Source organism: Terrapene carolina, unplaced genomic scaffold (assembly GCF_002925995.2).
Source record: "Terrapene carolina triunguis isolate 2854851 unplaced genomic scaffold, T_m_triunguis-2.0 Scaffold96, whole genome shotgun sequence".
Lineage (NCBI taxonomy): Eukaryota > Metazoa > Chordata > Testudines > Emydidae > Terrapene > Terrapene triunguis.
In genome coordinates, this window is record NW_020664447.1 from 8,512,649 (window position 1) to 8,533,489 (window position 20,841).

At 42.2% G+C, this 20,841-nt stretch overlaps 1 protein-coding gene across 5 annotated transcripts in view; it reads left to right on the top strand.

Annotated features, from left to right (window-relative positions):
- FAR1 (fatty acyl-CoA reductase 1) overlaps positions 1-20,841 on the top strand; it is an 86,986-nt gene that overhangs the window by 58,426 nt on the left and 7,719 nt on the right. For 3 of the 5 annotated variants that reach the window (XM_024213528.2, XM_024213532.2, XM_024213530.3), the window contains exons 9-10: positions 6,909-7,080; positions 15,052-15,181. In XM_024213528.2, coding sequence (XP_024069296.1) covers positions 6,909-7,080; positions 15,052-15,181 — 302 coding nt within the window. Of the gene's footprint in view, positions 1-6,908; positions 7,081-7,399; positions 7,572-15,051; positions 15,182-20,841 lie in introns of all 5 variants that reach the window. The other 2 variants (XM_024213531.2, XM_024213533.2) reach the window with 1 other exon arrangement.

The window sequence follows — 20,841 nt, forward strand, 5'->3', positions numbered from 1 at the left end:
TCTTACTTATATGAAAATGTAAGATTTCTAACATTTTAATGCATATGTTCTCTTATCTTTGTGATCAGAAGTTTTAATAGGTTTGGAATATATTTGTTCCAAATATTTATATATATCATCTCAGACTGCCCTGTAGCTAGTTTAAAACTAGTTCTAAGGATTTTCTCTGTACTAAGTTTTTTCTTATTTATGCAGTTTCACTCACACTCACACTCACACACTAAATAAAAACATTTCAGCCATTTAATCTTCCAAGCAAATTGGTTGGAGCACTACTGGTTTTTAGTTAAATCACAACTTCTTCTTTGAGAGATGTCCCTGTGGGTGCTCCACTCCAGGTATTGGTGCGCCCCTGCGCCTTTGCTCGGAGTTTTTTGTAGCAGTACTCGTACCGGCCACGCATGCGCAGAGCCTGCCCCCCGCTCTGAGTCTAGCTTAATAGTACGCATGCGCGGCCGGTCTCCTCAGTTCCTTCTCTACCGTCCCCGGCCTGACATGGAGCTCAGCAGACTCGTTAAGAACTTCTTTTCTCTTGTTACAATTACCCTTCTATTTAGTTAGTTTGTTGTTAATTAGTTGTTAGTCATAGTTACCATTTCTGTCTCTTTAAAAAAAAAAAAAAAAAAAAAAAAAATTTCTTCATTCCTGTCAGCCGCAGCTGCTTCGGACATGCCTGGCTCCACAGGCTTTAAGCGCTGCTCTACCTGCAAGGAGCCGATCCCTCTATCAGATGGCCACTCACAATGTATAAAATGTTTGGGGGAGACCCACATCCCCCAAAGATGTGCCCACTGCAGCAAACTTAGCTCCAGGGCAGGGAAGGACAGGGAGCTTAGACTGAAACGGCTCCTCCTTCAGAAGTCCCTAGTGTCAGCTTCAGACCCAGGCGCTGATTCCGGCCCAGCTGTTCTCCACAGCCCCCCCGCCTCAAAGAAGCACAAAAAAACTTCAAAAAAAGGGCACCTTTTGTCACCAAAGAAAACCATGAGACGCAAGATTTCTCCAGGCAGATCTACAGCCTTCCCTCCCTGTGCTTCCCCGCTTGAGCACATTTGATGAGCCGGGCTCCTCCAGCACCGCGTGAAAACCGCCTGAGGCTGCGGCGGCGGCGCGAAGCTCCAGTGCTGAGGCTTCAGGCTTCCAGCTGCCTGCCTCTCTTCTGGCACCGTTCGGCACCGCGTCCATCGCGGTGCCGACATTCCACAACATGCCTGGCCCCCTGCAGGCTGATATTGATCTCCCGGCACCGGCCACGGCGCCGACACCCGCTAGGCTGACTGGCAGTGAGCCCAGGCTCAAAACACCGGTGCAGAGGAATTTTTCCTCACAGCAACTTCCTCCTGCACAACATTCACCTCACACAGGAGCCTCAGCACTGCAATTTACTCAGGCAAGAGATCTGTTTGTGTCACCTATCCTGCAGTCACCCCTGCTGAATGCCTGCTTCTCTCCAATGGCTGATTCAAGGTCTGAACAGCCTTCCTCCAGTGAGGAGGAAGCTTGACCACAGGGGGATTTTTAATCTTACCACGACTCCCATCCCCAGACCCCAGCCAATAGAGGTCATAGAAAAATTACCTCATCCTACTCGCATGATCCTGCCCCCTGGTGTGTGAACCCCTGGATGGTACCACCTATGCCCTTTCCACCACCATGGCAGTATTGGGCCCCATGGGCATCGTATCCTTGAGAACACACGCGCTACTCCACCTCAACCAGGCGCAACACCTGCCTAGCACCACCACCTGACGAACCTGCCAATGACACAAGACACCAGGCAGCACTGTCACACTTGCAGGATCAATCAAGTCCTGCTCCTATTCCAGTAGAGACGGAAGTAACGCCTGAAGAAGCCTTACTTCCCCCTCCTCCAACACCGTCAGATGACTTCTCAAAATTTCAAGACCTTTTTAAAAGAGTTGCCAATGAGTTGAGAATTAACTTAGAGGAAGTTCCCGAACAACAGCATGAGTTAACAGACATCCTACAGCCCTCTTCTTCTTCTAGGGTGGCATTACCAATCAACGTAGCCCTTTTAGAACCTGCTAAGTCCATCTGGCAGACCCCAGCTACAAGCCTACCTACCTGTAAGCAAGTGGACCGCAAGTACTTCATCCCTTTTAAGGGCTCTGAATTCCTTTTTACCCATCCAGCGCCAAACTCGTTGGTAGTAGATGCAGCCAACCAGAGGACCAAACAGCATTATTCCCGCTCCACCCCATCCAACAAGGAAAGTAAAGTATATGCATCTTCAATGCTACAATTCCGTATTGCTAATTATACTGCAGTTCTTGCAAAATATGACCACAGAAACTATAACAAATTCATGAAATTTATTGATGACATTCCAGAACAAAAGAAACAACAATTCACAGCTCTAGTTTCCGAGGGACAAATCATATCACGTACCGCCCTTCAAGTGGCCCTTGATGCAGCCAATACTGCAGCAAGATCCACCGCCACAGCAGTGGTTATGCGCTGAGGTTCATGGCTCTCCTCCTCTTTCTTTCCTCGAGAGGTCCAGACTACGATTGAAGATCTTCCCTTTGACAGTGACAAACTCTTTGCTTCCACCATGAACGATGTACTTCATTCAATAAAGGATTCAAGGGCAACCCTCCGGTCCTTAGGAATCCAAACCCCTATGACTCAGAAGGCGACAATATAGATACCAACCTTACCACCGTCCACGCTACCCCGCATATACACAGCACTTCCATAGATCACAGGAACAACAACAACAACAGCAACGCCAGAGACTGAGATACCAGTGCCGTCGTCCCAATGCTTCGGGGGCGCCTCAACCCCTTCCAACTAATAAGCAGATCTGAAGCCTGGGTCGAGGGTTTAGAAAACAGCGTTCCCACTTTAGCGCGTACACCGCATGCACCCATTTTTGGACACCGCCTACGACCATTTTCCCATCAATGGCAGAGCATTACCACCGACAAGTGGGTTACAGAGGTCGTTACAATTGGCTACTCTATCCCCTTCCTCTCCTTGCCACCCACCCTCCCCGTCCCTCTTCAGGGACCCCTCTCACGAGCAACTGCTCCTTCAAGAAGTGCAACATCTCCTTCAACTGGGAGCAATAGAAATTGTGCCCGAACAACACAAAAGGAAGGGTTTTTATTCCCATTATTTCTTAACAGAAAAGAAAACTGGGGGATGGCGACTGATCCTCGACCTCAGGCAGCTCAACAAATTTGTCAAAAAACAAAAGTTCAAGATGGTTACACTCACCACCATAATCCCAGCGCTGGAGCAGGGCAATTGGTTTTCAGCCCTCGACCTACAGGATGCCTATTTCCATGTGACTATACATCCGGCCCACAGACGCTTCCTTCAATTTACCCTCGGCTCGACACATTTTTAATACAGGGTTCTACCCTTCGGACTGTCCACAGCCCCCCGTGACTTTTTTCCAAGCTCCTAGCCGTAGTCACTGCCTACCTCAGGAAAAAAGGGGTCATAATATTTCCTTACCTCGACGATTACCTCCTCAAAGCCTCAATGTTCAACGAAGCTCTCCGGTTCACGCGGCTCACCATCAATTGTTTCCTATCTCTCGGCCTACAAATAAACAAAAACAAATCCACATTACGCCCCACCCAGCACCTGGAGTTCATAGGAGCAGACCTCGACTCCTGGACGGGGTTGGCATCTCTCCCACCCGACCGCTTCAACTCCATAAGCTTACTGGCCACAAGACTTCGCAACAGTCCCCAGGGCACTGCTCGAGACTGGTCTACAACTACTAGGTCACATGGCCTTGTGCACTTTCGTGGTCCGAAATGCATGACTATACATGAGGTGCTTCTAAGCGTGGTTGGCCACGGTTTACAGACCGAATGTGCACGCTCTAAACAAGACTCTCTCCATACCTTTCAGAGTCAGAGACTTTCTACTGTGGTGGACAGTTCACTCAAACCTCTGTTCTGGAGTCCCTTTTCTCCAGGAGACTCCATCCCTCATACTGACTACCGATGCATCCCTGACAGGATGGGGTGCACACATGTCTCACCACACAGTCCAGGGGCTATAGTCTTCAACCGAAACCTTCCTGCACATAAATGTCCTAGAACTTCGAGCCATACGCAATGCGTGCCATCACTTCCTCCCACTAATCAGGAATCAACATGTACGCATAATGACAGACATTGCCTGCATGTTCTATGTAAACAGGCAGGGAGGAGCTCGCTCCCACTCACTTTGCACAGAGGCTATGAAGCTCTGGAATTGGTGCCTTGCGAACAACATCCGGATATCAGCTGCCTATCTTTCCAGAGTGATGAACACCACAGCGGACGAATTAAGCAGACCCTTTCCCTGGGATCACGAATGGGAGATAGACGAGAGAACCATTCACAACATATTCCGCATTTGGGGTCACCCAACCATAGACCTTTTTTTGCAACTGCCAAAAACACAAAATGTCCCGACTCTTGCTCCAGAGCAGGACTGGGCAAACATTCCCTGGGAGACGCATTCATGATCCCATGGCACCGGAACGTGCTCTATGCTTTTCCCCTGATACTGGTTCACAACAGGGTCCTGATAAAAATACGAACAGACCATGCCACAGTGATCCTGATTGCCCCGTCGTGGCCCAGACAACCGTGGTTTCCGTTCCTCACCAGAATGTCGATTCGACCACCAATTTTGTTGCCCCCTCATCCCAAACCTCCTATCACAGCAACACGGCCGATTTCTCCACCCCAACCTGTCCATGCTTCACCTCAAAGCCTGGTTCCTACATGGTTCTCCCAAAACGAACTAGATTGCTCTGAACAAGTTCAAAGAGTGCTCCTACATAGCAGAACACAATCTACTCGCACCACCTATCTACGAAAGTGGAAACGTTTCACACATTGGTGTTCAGCTAAACAACTTTTTCCCACGTCGTTACCTCTCCCGCTCATACTTGACTACCTATTGGACCTTAAGCAATCTGGCCTTTCTTTTAGTTCCATCAGAGTCCATTTAGCTGCTATTACAACCTTTCATTACAGAACTGATGATACCTCTGTTTTTGCTCATCCAATCACCAAGCATTTCCTCAAGGGACTCTAAGCCCTATACCCAGACATTAAACCACCTATCCCTCCGTGGGACCTTCATTTGGTACTATCTTGCCTAACTCAACAACCATTTGAGCCCCTAGCCACTTGCTCCCTTTTACACCTTTCGATGAAAACAGCATTTTTAGTGGCAATTACCTCCGCCAGACGAGCAGGAGAAATAGCAGCTCTTATGGCAGACCCACCATATATGCTATTTTTCAAAGACAAGGTTCCCCTTAGATTACATCCCAAATTTCTTCCAAATTCCACATTAATGAGCTGATACACCTACCAACCTTCTTTCCGAAACCACATGCAAACTCGTTCGAAGCCACAATGCATACATTAGATGTATGCAGGGCTTGTCCTTCTATTTGGATAGAACCAAACCTTTTAGAAATTCTTCTAGACTTTTTGTCTCCATCGCGGAGTGTTCCAGAGGGACTCCTATTTCTACCCAGAGACTTTTCAAACTGGATTTCTCAGTGCATCTGATTGTGCTATCAGATGAAGAAGGTTACACCCCTAGCCGGCATCAGAATTCACTCCACTAGATCTCTGGCTGCCTCTGTGGCTTTCTTACACAAAGCTCCCCTGGCTGACATCTGTAAAGCAGCCACTTGGTCCTCTGAACACACATTTGTTAAGCACTATGCCCTTTTTCAGGGCCCTCTCTCTGATACACGATTGGGCAGAGCTGTACGATCTACTGCATTCCTATCAGATCCGAAGTCCCTACCTCCTTGAGACACACTGCTTTTAAGTCACCTGGAGTGGAGCACCCACAGGGACATCTTTCTCTCGAAGAGGAGGTTACTCACCCTGTGCAGTAACTGACGTTCTTCGAGATGAGTGTCCCTGTGGGTGCTCCACTACCCACCCTCCTCCCCTCTACTTCAGAGTTGGGGTAGCCTCCGTTGTAGAGAAGGAACTGAGGAGATCGGCTGCGCATGCGTACTATTAAGCTAGACTCAGAGCGGGGGGCAAGCTCTGCGCATGCGTGGCCGGTACGAGTACTGCTACAAAAATCTCCGAGCAAAGGTGCAGGGACGGACCAACACCTGGAGTGGAGCATCCACAGGGACACTCATCTCGAAGAACGTCAGTTACTGCACAGGGTGAGTAACTTCCTCTTACTTTGTGATAAGAACACATTTTCTCCAAGAAACCAATGTGAAAAATATGGGAGATGTTTAGAAATCTGAAGTAAATGTGCATGTAACTACTTAAGGGCCCAATCCTGCATGTCTTTCACAGCTGAAGTTCCTGTTGACCTCAGTGAGTGTTGGATATGCACGAAATGCAGAATAAAACCCTAATACAAGTTTTTTTCTTTAAATGTTTAAGAAGTGAATCGTTTGTTAAAATGTCTTTTAAAATGCAGATCAAATGTTTAGAAATGCCTATGATATGATTAAAAGGAAAGTTAAAATAATTTGTACTATAACAGATTAGGACTATTGCTAAATATATAGCATGCAAAGCTATTTTATTTAAATTATTTACAACCAGAAGATTGAATAGTGTTTTTTTTCCCCTTAAGTAGGAACAGAAAGAGAGAAGCGACAGTGAAGTAAAATATTAAAAACAAACAATAGAGTTGTGGGTGTATGGAGTACCTCTTGGGACAAAGAGTGACAGTCCAATAGCAATTCAAGTTGAACAGTTTCATAATTTTGTTTTAGTTGATGGGGGGGGGGGTGTGTGTGTGTGGCAGAAATGTTAGGAAAGTTTTATATTTGAAGTAACATTAATAAGAGTAAGTACTGTACTGTAATGTACTTTGAAAACCATTAAATTTTACATGGTTATTATCAAACCTATTACACAACTTTTCTTCCTCAGAATACCATGTAATTTCCACTTTCAAGAGGAATCCTCTCGAACAGGCCTTCAGACGGCCCAATGTAAATCTAACCTCCAATCACCTTTTATATCATTACTGGATTGCTGTAAGCCATAAGGCCCCAGCATTCCTGTATGATATCTACCTCAGGATTACAGGAAGAAGCCCAAGGTAATGGTGACTAGCTCTGTCTTACCTGTTCCTCTGACGTTTAAACAAACCCATGTTTACATGAAAATGCATATTAATATTGAATTATTTTCCAGATTTTGCTTATTTATTAAGGTCGTCATTAAATAAGAGGAGATCCTTGAATTCAAGACTTTTTCACTCCCTGCCAGTAATGAGAATACATTATCTGGGTATTTTATTTTGTTCTGGGATCTGAATAATCATTGTGATGTCAGGATAACTTGAATTCAAGACCTAACTACAGGCTCTCTCGGAATAATAAATATTCAAAATACTTTGATCCTTATTTTTCCTACAGAGTATTACCTAAATATGAGTTTCAAGATGAATCCTTTAGAACAAGCACTAAGGCGCCCCAATGTTAATATCCGTTCCAACTCCCTTTTGCATCAGTATTGGACTACGGTCAGCCATATACTACCTGCATTATTGCACGATGTTGTTCTCAGGTTGACAGGTCAGAAACCGTGGTAAGAAGGACAGTGCTAAAAGGTGGTGGAGGCTTGTAGAGATGATAATCGCATGAGCTTTACCTTAGATCTACTAATATAAGCAATAACAATCAACTGGCTGGGTATTCCGAGAGGATTAATGACTGTCTGGGAAGAGTTGACTTTGAGCTGTGCCTCAGGCTGGTAACGCTAGTCAGTCACTAAGCCCTAAGAAATGTCCTGCTCTGAGGTCGTTATTGCTATTATAAACTGAATGTGGAGAGAGAAATTCCACAAACATGGCACACAATTTTTATATTTTGTTGTGGATGCAGTTGCATTTCCTATATGCAGGACAATTACTTGTATTGTCTCAACATTCCATTCAGTTTATAATATTTAATTTCTTTATCGGGCTAACTTTTTTGAAGTGGGAAAATGGTATAATTTTTAGCTAAATAATAAATAAAAACTATATTACACAGAGTGAGGTCTAACTACTACTTCCTTTCTATTGTTCCAAACTTCAAAAGCAGTACAATCCTCTAGACTTCTCTGCTGCATTTATATGGCAAGCCTGTTTTTGGAAATATTTATTTTCCAACTACATTGCCATCATAGTGGAGAGTTGAAATAGTGTATATAATAAATGACAATCATTCACTATCCCAGAATCTAGATCTTATTATGGGGAAAAACAAATATTTGTCATCAGTACATTTTAAAAAAAATGACTCTTAATGGGCCAGTAGGAATATTTTAAGATTTATTTAACATATGCCAGACCTGCTTGACCGTGGAATTTTCTCAATAAAAGATATCGGCAAAAGGTGAAGAGAACACTCCCTTTTGCACATATCAACATGCAATAACATTTCTTGGATGGTTATATGTTCGGGGCAAGAGCCATCTCTTTTTTGTTTGTACAAGGCGTAACACAGTGGGGCTCTAGCCTCTACATGCTACTGGAGGACAAATAATAATTTCTTATAGTAATTGATGATCTATATATGTAATAACTTTCCACTCCATTTGGCTAGCCTTTGGCTTTCATTACTAGATGGCACAAGTTAGAGCAGCCCAGAGTCTTCCAATCATGGTGAAATCTGTACAGTCAAACTGACATCAATATTGTTCTCCCTGTAACTCCTTCACAATAGTGTTTTGTTTGTCATTGTCTTTTGCATGCTAATTCTATGCTGTGTCTTGGAGTGTTAACACACTTAAAATGATTTTCAGAAGTGTGTGTTCAACTGCGGTATCTAATATGCAAATAATGACATACTATACATGGGAAATCACTATCATTTTTATTCCGCAATGCTTTGTCATGTAATTGATGTATGATACTGCCAAAGGAGAAGGGAAATCTTAACAGAAGTAGAAGAACTTTTTTGAGGTTACTTCTACAGTTCAGACAAGTTGTATGACATTCCCTACAAACTGGTCATCAAAGTAACAGCAGGAGCTTTGTGTTCACAGAATTTTCTTTCCATATTCTTAGTCTTGCTTTACATGATCAAATCATGTTTTCTGACATGCTTCATTTAATCATGTCAGCACTTTAAACATTTTTATTCTTGAGGTGTCTTTTTTTTTTTGTTTATCAGAATTTCTGCATCTGGAGGAAAGGTTAGAAAAATTTAAAGCAATTTAAAACTGGTAGGTTAACCTTGGTTACAGTGTCATACAAAAACTTCAGAAAGGAGTAGGGATGGTAGAGGGGTTTAACACTTGCCCCAAACTTTGTGCAAACCGTATTACTGTAGGCCTTGTATCTATAGGTCTATAAAATCATGACTGGTGTGAGAAAGTAAATAAGGAAGTGTTGTTTTACTCCTCATAACACAAGAACTAGGGGTCACCAAATGAAATTAATAGGCAGCAGGTTTAAAACAAACAAAAGGAAGTATTTTTTCCACACAATGCACAGTGAATCTGTGGAACTCCTTGCCAGAAGATGTTGTGAAGGCCAAGATTATGACAGGGTTCAAAAAAGAACTAGGTAAGTTCATGGAGGATGGGTCCATCAATGGCTATTAGCCAGGATGGGCAAGGATGGTGTCCCTAGCCTCTTTGTCTGAAGCTGGGAATGGGCAACGGGATGGATCACTTGATGACCTGTTCTGTTCATTCCCTCTGGGGCACCTGGCACTGGTCACTGTTGGAAAACAGGATACTGGGCTTGATGGACTGACCCAATATGGCTGTTCTTAAATTCTTCTTTTCTTATAGGAATTGATGTGAGACTGATCTGATTTTTATAATTATACAAATGCTGTGCTTTTTAATAAATGGTATAATAATAATCCTTGGCAGTGCTACTGGCAGCATATCCTTAGCTCAGAATGTGCTATGCGTGAAGAAATCTGACCACTTGTATTTAAAAACGAAACAAAAACAAAACAAAAAAAAACTAACAATGCTTTGCACTTACCTTACTTGTATGTTTGTACAGTGCACAATAATGCCCTGTCCTCTAGGCATTACTGCCTTACAAATAATAATTCAGCACCTTTTATCTGAGGATTTCAAAGCACTTACAAACACTAACTCATTAAAGCTTCTCAGTATCCCTGTAGAAAGATGGAAGATACGGCAGTCATGAATTTAGAGATCTATCCAAAAGCTGTTGTTTGAAGTAGTTGTAATAAAAAATGAAGTGATAAATTGTGTAGCCGGGGTAAAAATATCATTTTATGTGATCTTATTTCAAATCCAGGTTATCTAGAGTAGGGATTATTTTTAACTTGCCTGTAAAACACCCTGCACGTTGTTGATGTATTATAAACCATGAGTGAATGAAGGGTACATTTACTCAGAAAATGGAGGTGTATTTTTCTATTGGGCATGAAAACTTTCCCTTCCAAGCCTGATGCATCTGTGAAGACTGCAGAGTTGTTGGAAAGATATGTAGGATTCCAACTGATGCATAAATGTTGTACACTTGTATTGGAATTTTTAGCCAAAAATGGACATAATTTAACGAGAAATTTAAAAGCTTACTGGACGCTTTAAAAAAACAATTTCAAAGAAACTAATGCTATGATTATTCAGGTCTGTCCTCAGTCACCTCCAGGTCTGTTCTCTTGGTGTTATCTTCCTAACTGAACCTTAGAACATGCTGTCAAATGGCACAACAATTATCATTACAGCTAATGTTACAAGAGTCCTGATGAAATCATTATTGTATACCAACTGGTTTAGAGGAGAGAGCACAGTGTCTATGATCTGGAAGGTTGTAAGATGTATTCCAACTTCACCACTGTAGGTGGCCTGGTCTGGCCTGGCCTTACTGCTTTGCATTTAAAACTTTGTTATCACATGTCTCTGGTACTTGTCTCCTTTGGTTTTTGTGTGTGTTTTTGGCTTTTAAAAGGTGTCTGTGGTGCTCAAGCCTTAGTGTGACCAGAGTATTGAATCTCCATCCCCATGTTTTTGACCTGAAGTGATGTCTTAGCTGTCTCCCTTTTGACATCCATCCCATCTGTGCATGCATACACCTTCTGTATCGTATAAAAGCCAGTAAGAGGGAATTATTGGAGTTCCAGTGAAGTATAGCATATTTAGCTTGTACGCAATCCCAGTTCCTTACATAGCATAGAACATAGCATATTGCCCAGCTGCACCATTCCCTACTACTCAGATACTGAGCACCCATGAAGGAAAATAAGAGACAGATACATGGCACATTCCAGCACCACATATATCTGCCTTTCCTTTCTATGAGGTTTCTATGGGTTCCTTTGATGCAGCTCTTTGCTGTGTCTTTAGGCATGAATATATGCCATTCTATATGACTATGTTCCACAGCACACTAAAACTTTACAGGTATGTTCTCCAGTCATGTTCATAACATTGCAAGTGTTTGATGAACTACACAGCATTTTTTTGTGGCCAAGGACCTACCAGTAGTCTGCTTAATGGAACATATAGAAGTAGTGAATTAAGTATCTAGCAGAAAAGCAGCCAGATAAGGGCCTTAAGAAATTGCTTGAGATCTTCTGTCCTTATTTTGTTTGGGGGATATAAATGTTTGTTTTATTACAAATTCTCTCCTGCACTTTCATTCCATGCCTCATATGAAGAAACTGCAAAAATTATGCCCTATTTAAGGTGGCAGATTTCTCTCAGTAACTCATTCTGTACGTAGACTACATATGCAAACACCCACAAAGAGTTGAGAGCAATAGCAATAAAAGATTATCCAAAGGCTTATACATCAGAGCAGAGCTATGATTTAATGAAGGCACCAGCTCTTATTTTTCCATAGAACTATTTGTAACGTGGAGATGTTTTCTAGATTATTTTTTTGTGTGTGCAAAACTTTAATAAAGCAAGGGAACTTTGAATGAAACTTGTACTTTTGATGATATTTTACATATTTGAATTGCTTAGTCAACTGTTTTTGTTTTAAAATCCTTGTTCATATTTAATATATTCTCTATTTTTTTTTTACTTAATTTTGTGCTCATGAAAGTATGGGATGAGTAGCACTGGCTAAAGTCTACAAATTATTGGCACATTCTCTGTGTGCCTCATTAACCATGGCTGGCATTTAGTTCTTTAAGATAAAGAAATATATTGAAAACCTCTGACCATTTTATGGTTGCTAGGAGAAAGTGTGATGCAGTATTATCTGATCATATTGTTCTATTGCCTCATTTGTGTATGTTATGTTTATTTACATGTGTCTAACAATTGTCTTTGCAACAATCTAAAATATGTATTTTAAAGAACACTTCAGGTTGTTAATGTTGTCACAGTGGAACTTGATGTTCTTTGAGTCTCTCCTCTGAATTCCCACTTGTGGGTGGGGGATGGTGCCCCCTGAAGTTGAATTACAGAATCTCTACCAAAGCCTTGTCCACTGGAGCTGCACTAGTGTCTCCTAGTGATGTAAACTACTGACATCTTAATGTACATAAGGAAGGGTATTCCCTATCTACCTCAGTTCCTTCTCTTCTGCAGCAAGGAGCATTAGGAACCTTGCTACCTCCGCTTAGCATATATTAACTCCCTGTTTAGTTTAGCTTAGTCTAATTTTAGTTTATCTCTTGTCTGAAGAAAGAAGAGCCCTTTTCCATTTGCAGTCTTAGAATGCTCAGAGCAGCCTAAGGCATTAAGCCAAGTTCTACTTGTTCATTCATTTACTGAGAATCAGACATCGTGCACTATTTGATTGGTTTGGGTGAGGCCACTCCCTTTGACAATGAGCCAGAAGAGGAACTTTATCAGGATCTCCACACCACACCTCCTCATCTGAATAACTCTGGGTTCCTCCAGTTGGTGGGGTTCCCTATGGGGTGCCTTAGGGAGCCCTACGAGTTCAGTTTGATATGGCTTGTCAGACTGTCTCACCGCACAAACATGGGATCAGCATGGTCTCTGCACCTAATCCCAGTGACTTTGCTTCTGCCACCACAACTTTCACTTCTACTGGCAGTGGCACCTATGCAACCAGTAGCCTCACCTTGAACTCCAGCCTTGCTGATAAATCCACCAGTTCCAGTACCTGCTTCATTATCCTTACTGGAATTGCAACTTCAGCTTCAGACAGGATGATGACAATGACCTCCCTATTAATGGGACATCAGCAGATGAAAACACTTAACCTTCAGTGGTTTCCCCACCAGTTCCACAAACCACTGAACAGGATGGGGCACACACTGCAGCAGGATTGCCAGTTTGATAGCTTTCAACCAAAACTGAAGGGTGAGGGTAATGGCTGAATTCCTTTATACATTGATGTTGGCCATTGACCTCACTAAGGGGTGCATTCATATAGTTCAATGGACTCTGCTTTGGTTGAGGTTCCCTGACTCAACGTCAAGGAGCGCCATATCCCACCTATAAGTGTGAATGCTCAGAAGCAACTCTCAAAGAACAGTTACCTGTAAGTGATCTTTGTTGCTCACTGTGAATGGTCATTCAACTATCTGAAGCAAATGTTATGGTCCAAAAGCAGTTTCATATTGGTGGTGGGTTTTGTTTCTTGTTCCGCTCCATCCCCTTGTTTACACTGATCAGTGTATTCAGTTATAAGGATCGGACTGGAAATGATTTATTGGGAGTCTGCAAAAGCAGGAAAGAAATGGATCCTTTTGTGAGCCAGTAAGGTAAAGGATGTTGGGTTGTATAAGTGCCATTTGCAGCCATATATAACTTGACTGACTAGCCTTGGCATTGCAATACCAAGCAGAATTCGCTGTCCTGGCAAGACAGAGAACTTGCTTGTTACGCACACTTCCATTCTGGGCAAAACTCATTGTTTCATGGATCCATGTTCAGCTGTTCTGGTCAACAAGGAATTTGCCCAGATTGATTCTTATAATTGAATCCCACTGTACTCCAAATGTTATATTTTACAAAAAGCAACAGAGTCCTGTGGCACCTTTAAGACTAACAGATGTATTGGAGCATAAGCTTTCGTGGGTGAATACGCATGCGTCTGACGAAGTGGGTATTCACCCACGAAAGCTTATGCTCCAATACATCTGTTAGTCTTAAAGGTGCCACAGGAGACTCTGTTGCTTTTTACAGATCCAGACTAACACGGCTACCCCTCTGATATTTTACAAAGTGGCTTAAGTTGGGCAATAAAGGATGCTAGAATATTTCTGCATATTTGGGGCTAGATCCTCCGGAGTGGCTGCTTTGCACTGCTCTGTAGGCATTGCCAGCTAGGAATGGATTGTCCCTCTGCAAGGGGGACCCTCCATGGCATAGAGACCCTTGAACCACTCCCCACTCTGTGGCCAGCAAAGTAGAGGCAAGGACTGGCAGCAGGGCCAGGTCATGCATTTGCTATGTCAATCCTCTGCTACTTGAGGCTGTTTCTAGCCATAATAGGGCTGCTCTAGCTTGGCCAGTTCCCCTGAACTCGAGCTGCCACTAGGCTTAGGGGAGTGCAAATATGATCTTTTATACCTTCTTTGCATACACGTTCCTCCTTTTCCTCCTCTCCCCCTACCCCCTCTCTGCCACACCATAGAATTTGGCTGTAAATACTTTTCATCAAGTTAAATTATTATGCATAAGAATAGATATTTGTATTATGAATAATAAGTCTTTTCAACCTGTTAGTGTTTTAAGAGACAGATACATGGCACATTCCAGCACCACATATATCTGCCTAGAATTGCAAGAAAAGCTAGTAGGAAGATGCTCTTCTAATATCTGTCTTCTTTTGTTATATTTCTTTTCTAAATACTCTGAAAGGTAGAACCATTAGAAAACCATTTTAGGTTGCTGAATCAAAATTTCAGATTGCAACAGCTGGCAAAGATTGGATCTCCAGTACATTTAAAAATAAAAATATAAAATATGCAGGAATAGTCTATTTATCTGTTACAGGTAGTCATGCTTGGTGTGCTGGGTGATTTGACAGTTCCTGTGCTGGTATTAATGCACTGTGTTAAAGGGAAGTTGAGATTGGTGGTTTGGACGGTATGGGTATGTTGGTTTTGGATACGTTTTTTGCTATTGTAATCTGTAAAACCCTTTCCTTGGACAATAGGATGATGAAAACAATAACCCGTCTTCACAAGGCCATGATGTTAATAGAATACTTTACAAGCAATTCTTGGATTTGGAATACTGAGAATGTCAATATGCTAATGAACCAACTAAGCCCTGAAGACAAAAAGGCAAGTAATCTTTGTGTAATACACCTCTTATCAGTCATTTAAGGATTTAAAAGAAGTAAATCTATTTACTTAAGACTGGGTAATGGAAGTTTAATTAAAATAAGTAATGCTTCTTTGTGATCCAGTTGGGCCACCTATTTAAAAAAAAAAACAAAAACAAACAAAAACTGGTAGTTTAACTATAACTGTCTAAGATTTTTGTGTACACCAGGTATAAGGTAGGTGAAATGGTCTTTGAAAACACACACACCTATCATAAATTTTTTGCCCCAGTGTGGTAAGGTGTAATATGGATAAAGCAGTTTTTAAAATATTAGGCATCAGCATAACTTGATAATTTTTTTTAAATAACTATGCTCTTTTCAGATGAGGGGAAAGGAGCTATGCTTGCTGAAATAATTTATGAAAATAGCTTCCCCCCATTTTGATAGTAAAAAAATGGCTCTATACTGTGGTCTGTGAGAAGTAGGACCATGCGTGGTTATTGTGATGCTGGCAGACCAGATACCAGCTCTTGCCAGGACTTGAGGCCTTAGCTAAACACTGACAAATTCCTGATGGAAAAACAATCTAGTTCCCCTATGTGTTAGCATGGTTAAGATTGTTATAAATCCAGTACCCATGTGTTTTGTTTGTTTAGACTTTATGAAATGCTTGTAGGATGCTGCATGTATTGATCTCACTTATCTCTGTAGCCCATGGTATAAACTTATATTGAGTGTTTGCATTGTAAACCTCTGTAATTGTGTGGCTCACCAAACCATAGAAGAAGCATTGATTAAGGTAAAGTGCTTGTCCTGTAGACAGGATGGACCGTGGGGGGCGGCCTGCCGGTCACTGTGAGAGCGGCAGGCAGGTGGCTTTTAGCGGCATGCCTGCAGGAGGTCCGCTGGTCCCGCAGCTTCAGCGGCAATTAGGCGGCGGGGATGCCGATGGCACGGCACCAGCGGACCTCCCGCAGGCATGCCGCCGAATCCGCGTGACCAGCAGACCGCCCGCAGGTGCGCCACCAAAAGCCACCTGCCTGCTGTGTTTGGGGCGGCAAAAAACTTAGAGCCGCCCCTGGGGACAAAGATTCCTAAACAAAAGCAAGAGATCCCCATGCTGCTTGGCATTGGTTAGCCCTAAAAGACATTCAGTGCTGACAGATTGCTACAACTCTCAGCATTTGGAACCATAGACTGTAACTCATTTCTGTATATGTTTGTTTGCTTTAACCTGTAAATATCACGCTCATTTCTTTTTCCTAGTTAACAAATCCATAGTTAGTTTACTATAGGATTGGCTACAAGCATTGTCTTTGGTGTGAGGTCTGAGATACAAATTGACCTGGAGTAAATGACTGTCTGTTGGGACTGGGAGACACCTGAATCTTTTGTGATCTGTGGTGTATTGCAACCAACTGTCACTAAGTCCAGCATGTCTGGGTAGCAAGATAGACTGGAATGCCCAAGGGGACTGTCTGTGAAGCCATGATAAGACTGTTATAGTGTTTTAAGAGGTCACATTTGTTACTGGGTTGGTGAATTCTAATTATAGAACATACCACCAGTTTGGGGTGTCTGCCCTGCTTTTTAACACTCACCCTGAGGTTGGCACGCATAGTCATGAGTCACTCCAGGCGGTGTAACAATTAGTGTCAATTGGGCTGCTAGATCATAATGCCAGTGCTGTTAAAAGTTTAAATTTAAACTTGAGAGTTTTTAAGGGTTAAAGATTAGTCACAATTAGTGAATCACAGTCCATATCATGGTCTTGACACAAAAGGCCTTGGAAAGTTATGTAAAAATAGGGGAATAGCCCATTAAAAGCCTCAGATTAGGAATTGAGAGCTTTGCTCATAAGCTTTGACCAGGGGTCCAAGGGCCCTGCTTCCTCAGACGGTGCAGGGGAACAGGCCCAATTGCAGTACCTGGCCACATTTTGAGAAACTGTATGGTATCCACCCTACAATCCACACCCACAACCCCCACTGTGAGTGCCACTATCATTGCCCCATGGCAGCAATAGAGGAGGTGAATGGCCCAGTGAACTATATTAGGACTGAATCTTGGGAAGCTAATGAAGAGTTTATTAAGGATGCTAAAGTAAATGGCATAGATTGTAAGGGCTGGAGGGACACAGCGTCCCAAGTCCTTTGGTTAAAGAAAGTTTTTGGTAAGGGAGGAAGATAAACTCCCTGATAAGAGTTTAAATATATTGGTTTTGGCTGAGTTCTCTGTACCCGTGTCTCTGGCTAAGATCTACCTTGAACAGGAGGATTTTAAAGGTGAGGTCATTGTAGGCATCAGGAATTTGCTTCCTGACCATATTTTAATAAGTGATACATTTTAGCCATGTCTAAGCAGGTTACTGTTCTAACCTGCAGCCAGAAAGAGTGTGACTCTAATTCATCTGCTTTGTCCGTGGACAGCAGGGAGGGCAGCAGAGCAGGCTGGGGGAATACCCTCAGTCCTTTGCTGAGAGTACCAGTTTGTCTTCAGAGGAGAAATTGGGAAAATTCCACCGCTTTGCCAGAATCTGCTCTGAACTTAAATGAGATTCAGAAGGAATTTATGCAGGCACAGCAAGCTGATCCTTCTCTGGATCAAGAGAGTGTTGCTGCTCAGAATAATACCCGAACTGGGGAAGGAAAGGGTAGATTTGTTTCTAGAATGTTTATTATATAGAGTGGCTCCCAGAGGGAAGAAGAGGCATTATGTTGAGGTTTGCGAACAGGTGATAGTGCCTGAGAAATACAGAGGAGAGTTGCTGCAGTTAACCTATGATTGCCCATTTGCAGGACACTTAGGGCATGTCTACACTTACTGGTAGATCAGCACTGCTGCAATTGTTGCAGCGAGTGTCGAGTTATTGAGTCTGGTGAAGAGAGCGCTCTCCCATCGATTTGTGTACTCCACCTCCACGAGAAGCCCCCTTTAATCTACTTTATGGGAGATGCGGGGATACCCCTAGATTTTATTCAAAGCTCTTGGGAGGGCAGTACAGAGGAGATAGGCCAGCCTGTAGGGGAGTAGTCACTCTTTTTAAAGAGAATTTAAAGGCTATGATGGTTTTCTTGCAGCAGAACCTTGAAAGGGGTCAGCCTTTTGAGACCTCTTGGTATGACAGGCATGCTGAAGAAAGATCTTTTGACTTAGGAGATTTGGTGTTAGAGTTGATTCCAGTGAAGAAAAACAAAATGCAGGATTTTTAGGAAGGACCTTTTCAGATGATCGAGTGAATAAGGTCATTTATGATGTAAGGAAGTGCCATGGCAGGGGAGTTGTACAAACTATACATTTCAATAGATTGAAAGCTTACCATGAAAGGGAGAATGCTAGTGAATATGATTTGTTGTGCTGATGAGGGAACATTTACTGCCCCTTCAATTGATTTGGTCAGGGAGAGTAAGGAAGAGATTCTTTTGGAGAGCACTGAGATGTGTGAGAGTTTGATCCCAATCCAGAAGCAGGAGATTAGCCCTTTTGAAGCACCACAGACAGATATTTTCCAATCAGCCAGGTTTAACTGACAAGATTGTCCATTCCATTGAAAATCAGGGCTATGCCCTTCTCCTAGCAAAGCATATCATGCTAACAGAGACATGCAGAAGGAAATTCAGGAGGAAGTGGAAAGCATGCTGGATATGGGGGTGATTACTAAATCAAAAAGCCTCTTGGCATCATCTCCTATTGTGATGGTACCTAAAAAGGATAAAAACCTTGAGGTTGTGTGTGGACTTTAGGAGGTTAAATGCTATTACCCAACCTGACCTATATCCTACAACCTGACTAGAGGACCTGTTGGACCTATTGGGGAGTGCAAAATTCATAAGCACTCTGGACTTCTCTCAATTGGCAAATTCCCTTTTATGCTGATGCCCAAGAAAAATTTGCTTTTATAGTGGAATCTGGCCTATAGGAGTGTAAAGTTATGCCTTTTGGATTAGTTTAATGCAGGGGCCACCTTCTAGAGGTTTGTCAATGAAGTGTCACAGGGATTGCAGACTTTTGCCAGGGCCTGAATAAATGACTTGGCTCAATACTTTCTTGTTCAGTCTAGTCCAAACAAATAAAAAAAACTAAATTTGAGTCTAAGAACTATTTTCTAACAGTTTTGAATATTAAAATAAGTGATGTGGGTGAATGCCTTAGCTGAGCTTTAATATAGTTTTCAGACAAAAAATAAATCCACATCCACATTATTTAGGGGAAACCATGCTGAAATCTTCTAGCAACAATAATATTTAAAGCAGTCTTGCTTCTAGGGACAGGGCCTGGAAAAAGATCAGGAGTCACTCTTCTATTACAATCCAGTCTTTTTCCAAAACAAGAAAATGTTTGAGAAGCATCTCAGAGCAATCTTTGAGACCACAGATATATGCTTGTTTACTCATTTCGTACAAAGTACATAAGTCCAAGAACAAAGAGAACAAGCTCCAGTTTTTTTATCAGCCCTGGGTTGATCTCTTTCAAGGACTGCTTTTATATAGCAGTAATAAGGCTCTTGGACCAAAATTCAGAAAGTGCAGTTAAAACTAAATAACTTTAATTGCTCTGTCTCTCTTCTGACACTTGTCTTTTGTTTAGTATGTGTCTGGGCCTTTTTATTCTCACTAATGTGATTACATACACTCAGACTGCAGCAGAAGAAGCCAAACATAGCAACTGGTTCTTTCTCTAAAAGTAAAGTTTTGGCATAACCTAACCCAGTCTTCAGCACTGATGGGGGGGGGGGGGGGGAAATTATGCAAAATTTCTTGTCTTCTTCCTGAGTTACCAAGTGGTCTTCAGATAGTGTGAAAGATGTTGCTAAAGCAGGAATATATGGTTCTTTTACCTATTGACTGTCTTCTACAGCAAGGATACATTTGTGGAGTACATGTATCTTAAGTACGTAATCTAGCACTTTGTAAACTTGGTAAGATTCACTCTGAAAAAGCGCATCTAAGACGGAGAGGGGGAAAACGTAATTATAATAAACACACTATAAAGAGTGCAAATTATCTGAGGAACTCCAAACACTTTTTTATTAAATGGTAACTAAGCCTCATTTATCATGAACAGAAGTAGCATTATTTTATACTGGTTGGTGCTGAGCACCTACAACTCCCCTTGGGCTGGTCTTTACTAGATGATTTCATCATGTTTAAATGGTATTATGAAGAGCTGAGTTAGCAGACATGATTCTTAAAACCTGTTTGTCCTGGTCAGTTGTGGCCAGCATTGTGGATGCTAATACAGTTCTTCACTAGAAGACCATCCCATTTGAACAAGCCCATTGAAAGTCCTCAGAAGATACTGGTCCTCAGAATCTTATAGGTTCATATCCATAGTACCTAGGCATCAGCACAACTAAAACATATACACATACACATACACATACACATACACACACTAGATGGAAGCACTTTCATTGGTCAAAAATGTTTTATTTTTGGAGGCTTTGAACTGATGATTTCCTTCCCCATTTCTTTTTTCAACTAAAAATCGAGCACTCTGTTCTTCTATTCCTTCCTTCCTCCTTTGATGGGATGTGTGTGCATGCATGCTCATTCTGGATGAAGGTGGACTAGAGCATGTGTATGCAATCATAAATGAATGGTGAGGTGCAAAACCTGAAAGTTAATTAAAACAATTAGTAAAGAGCAAGATAAACATGCAATGGGTAAAGCAATG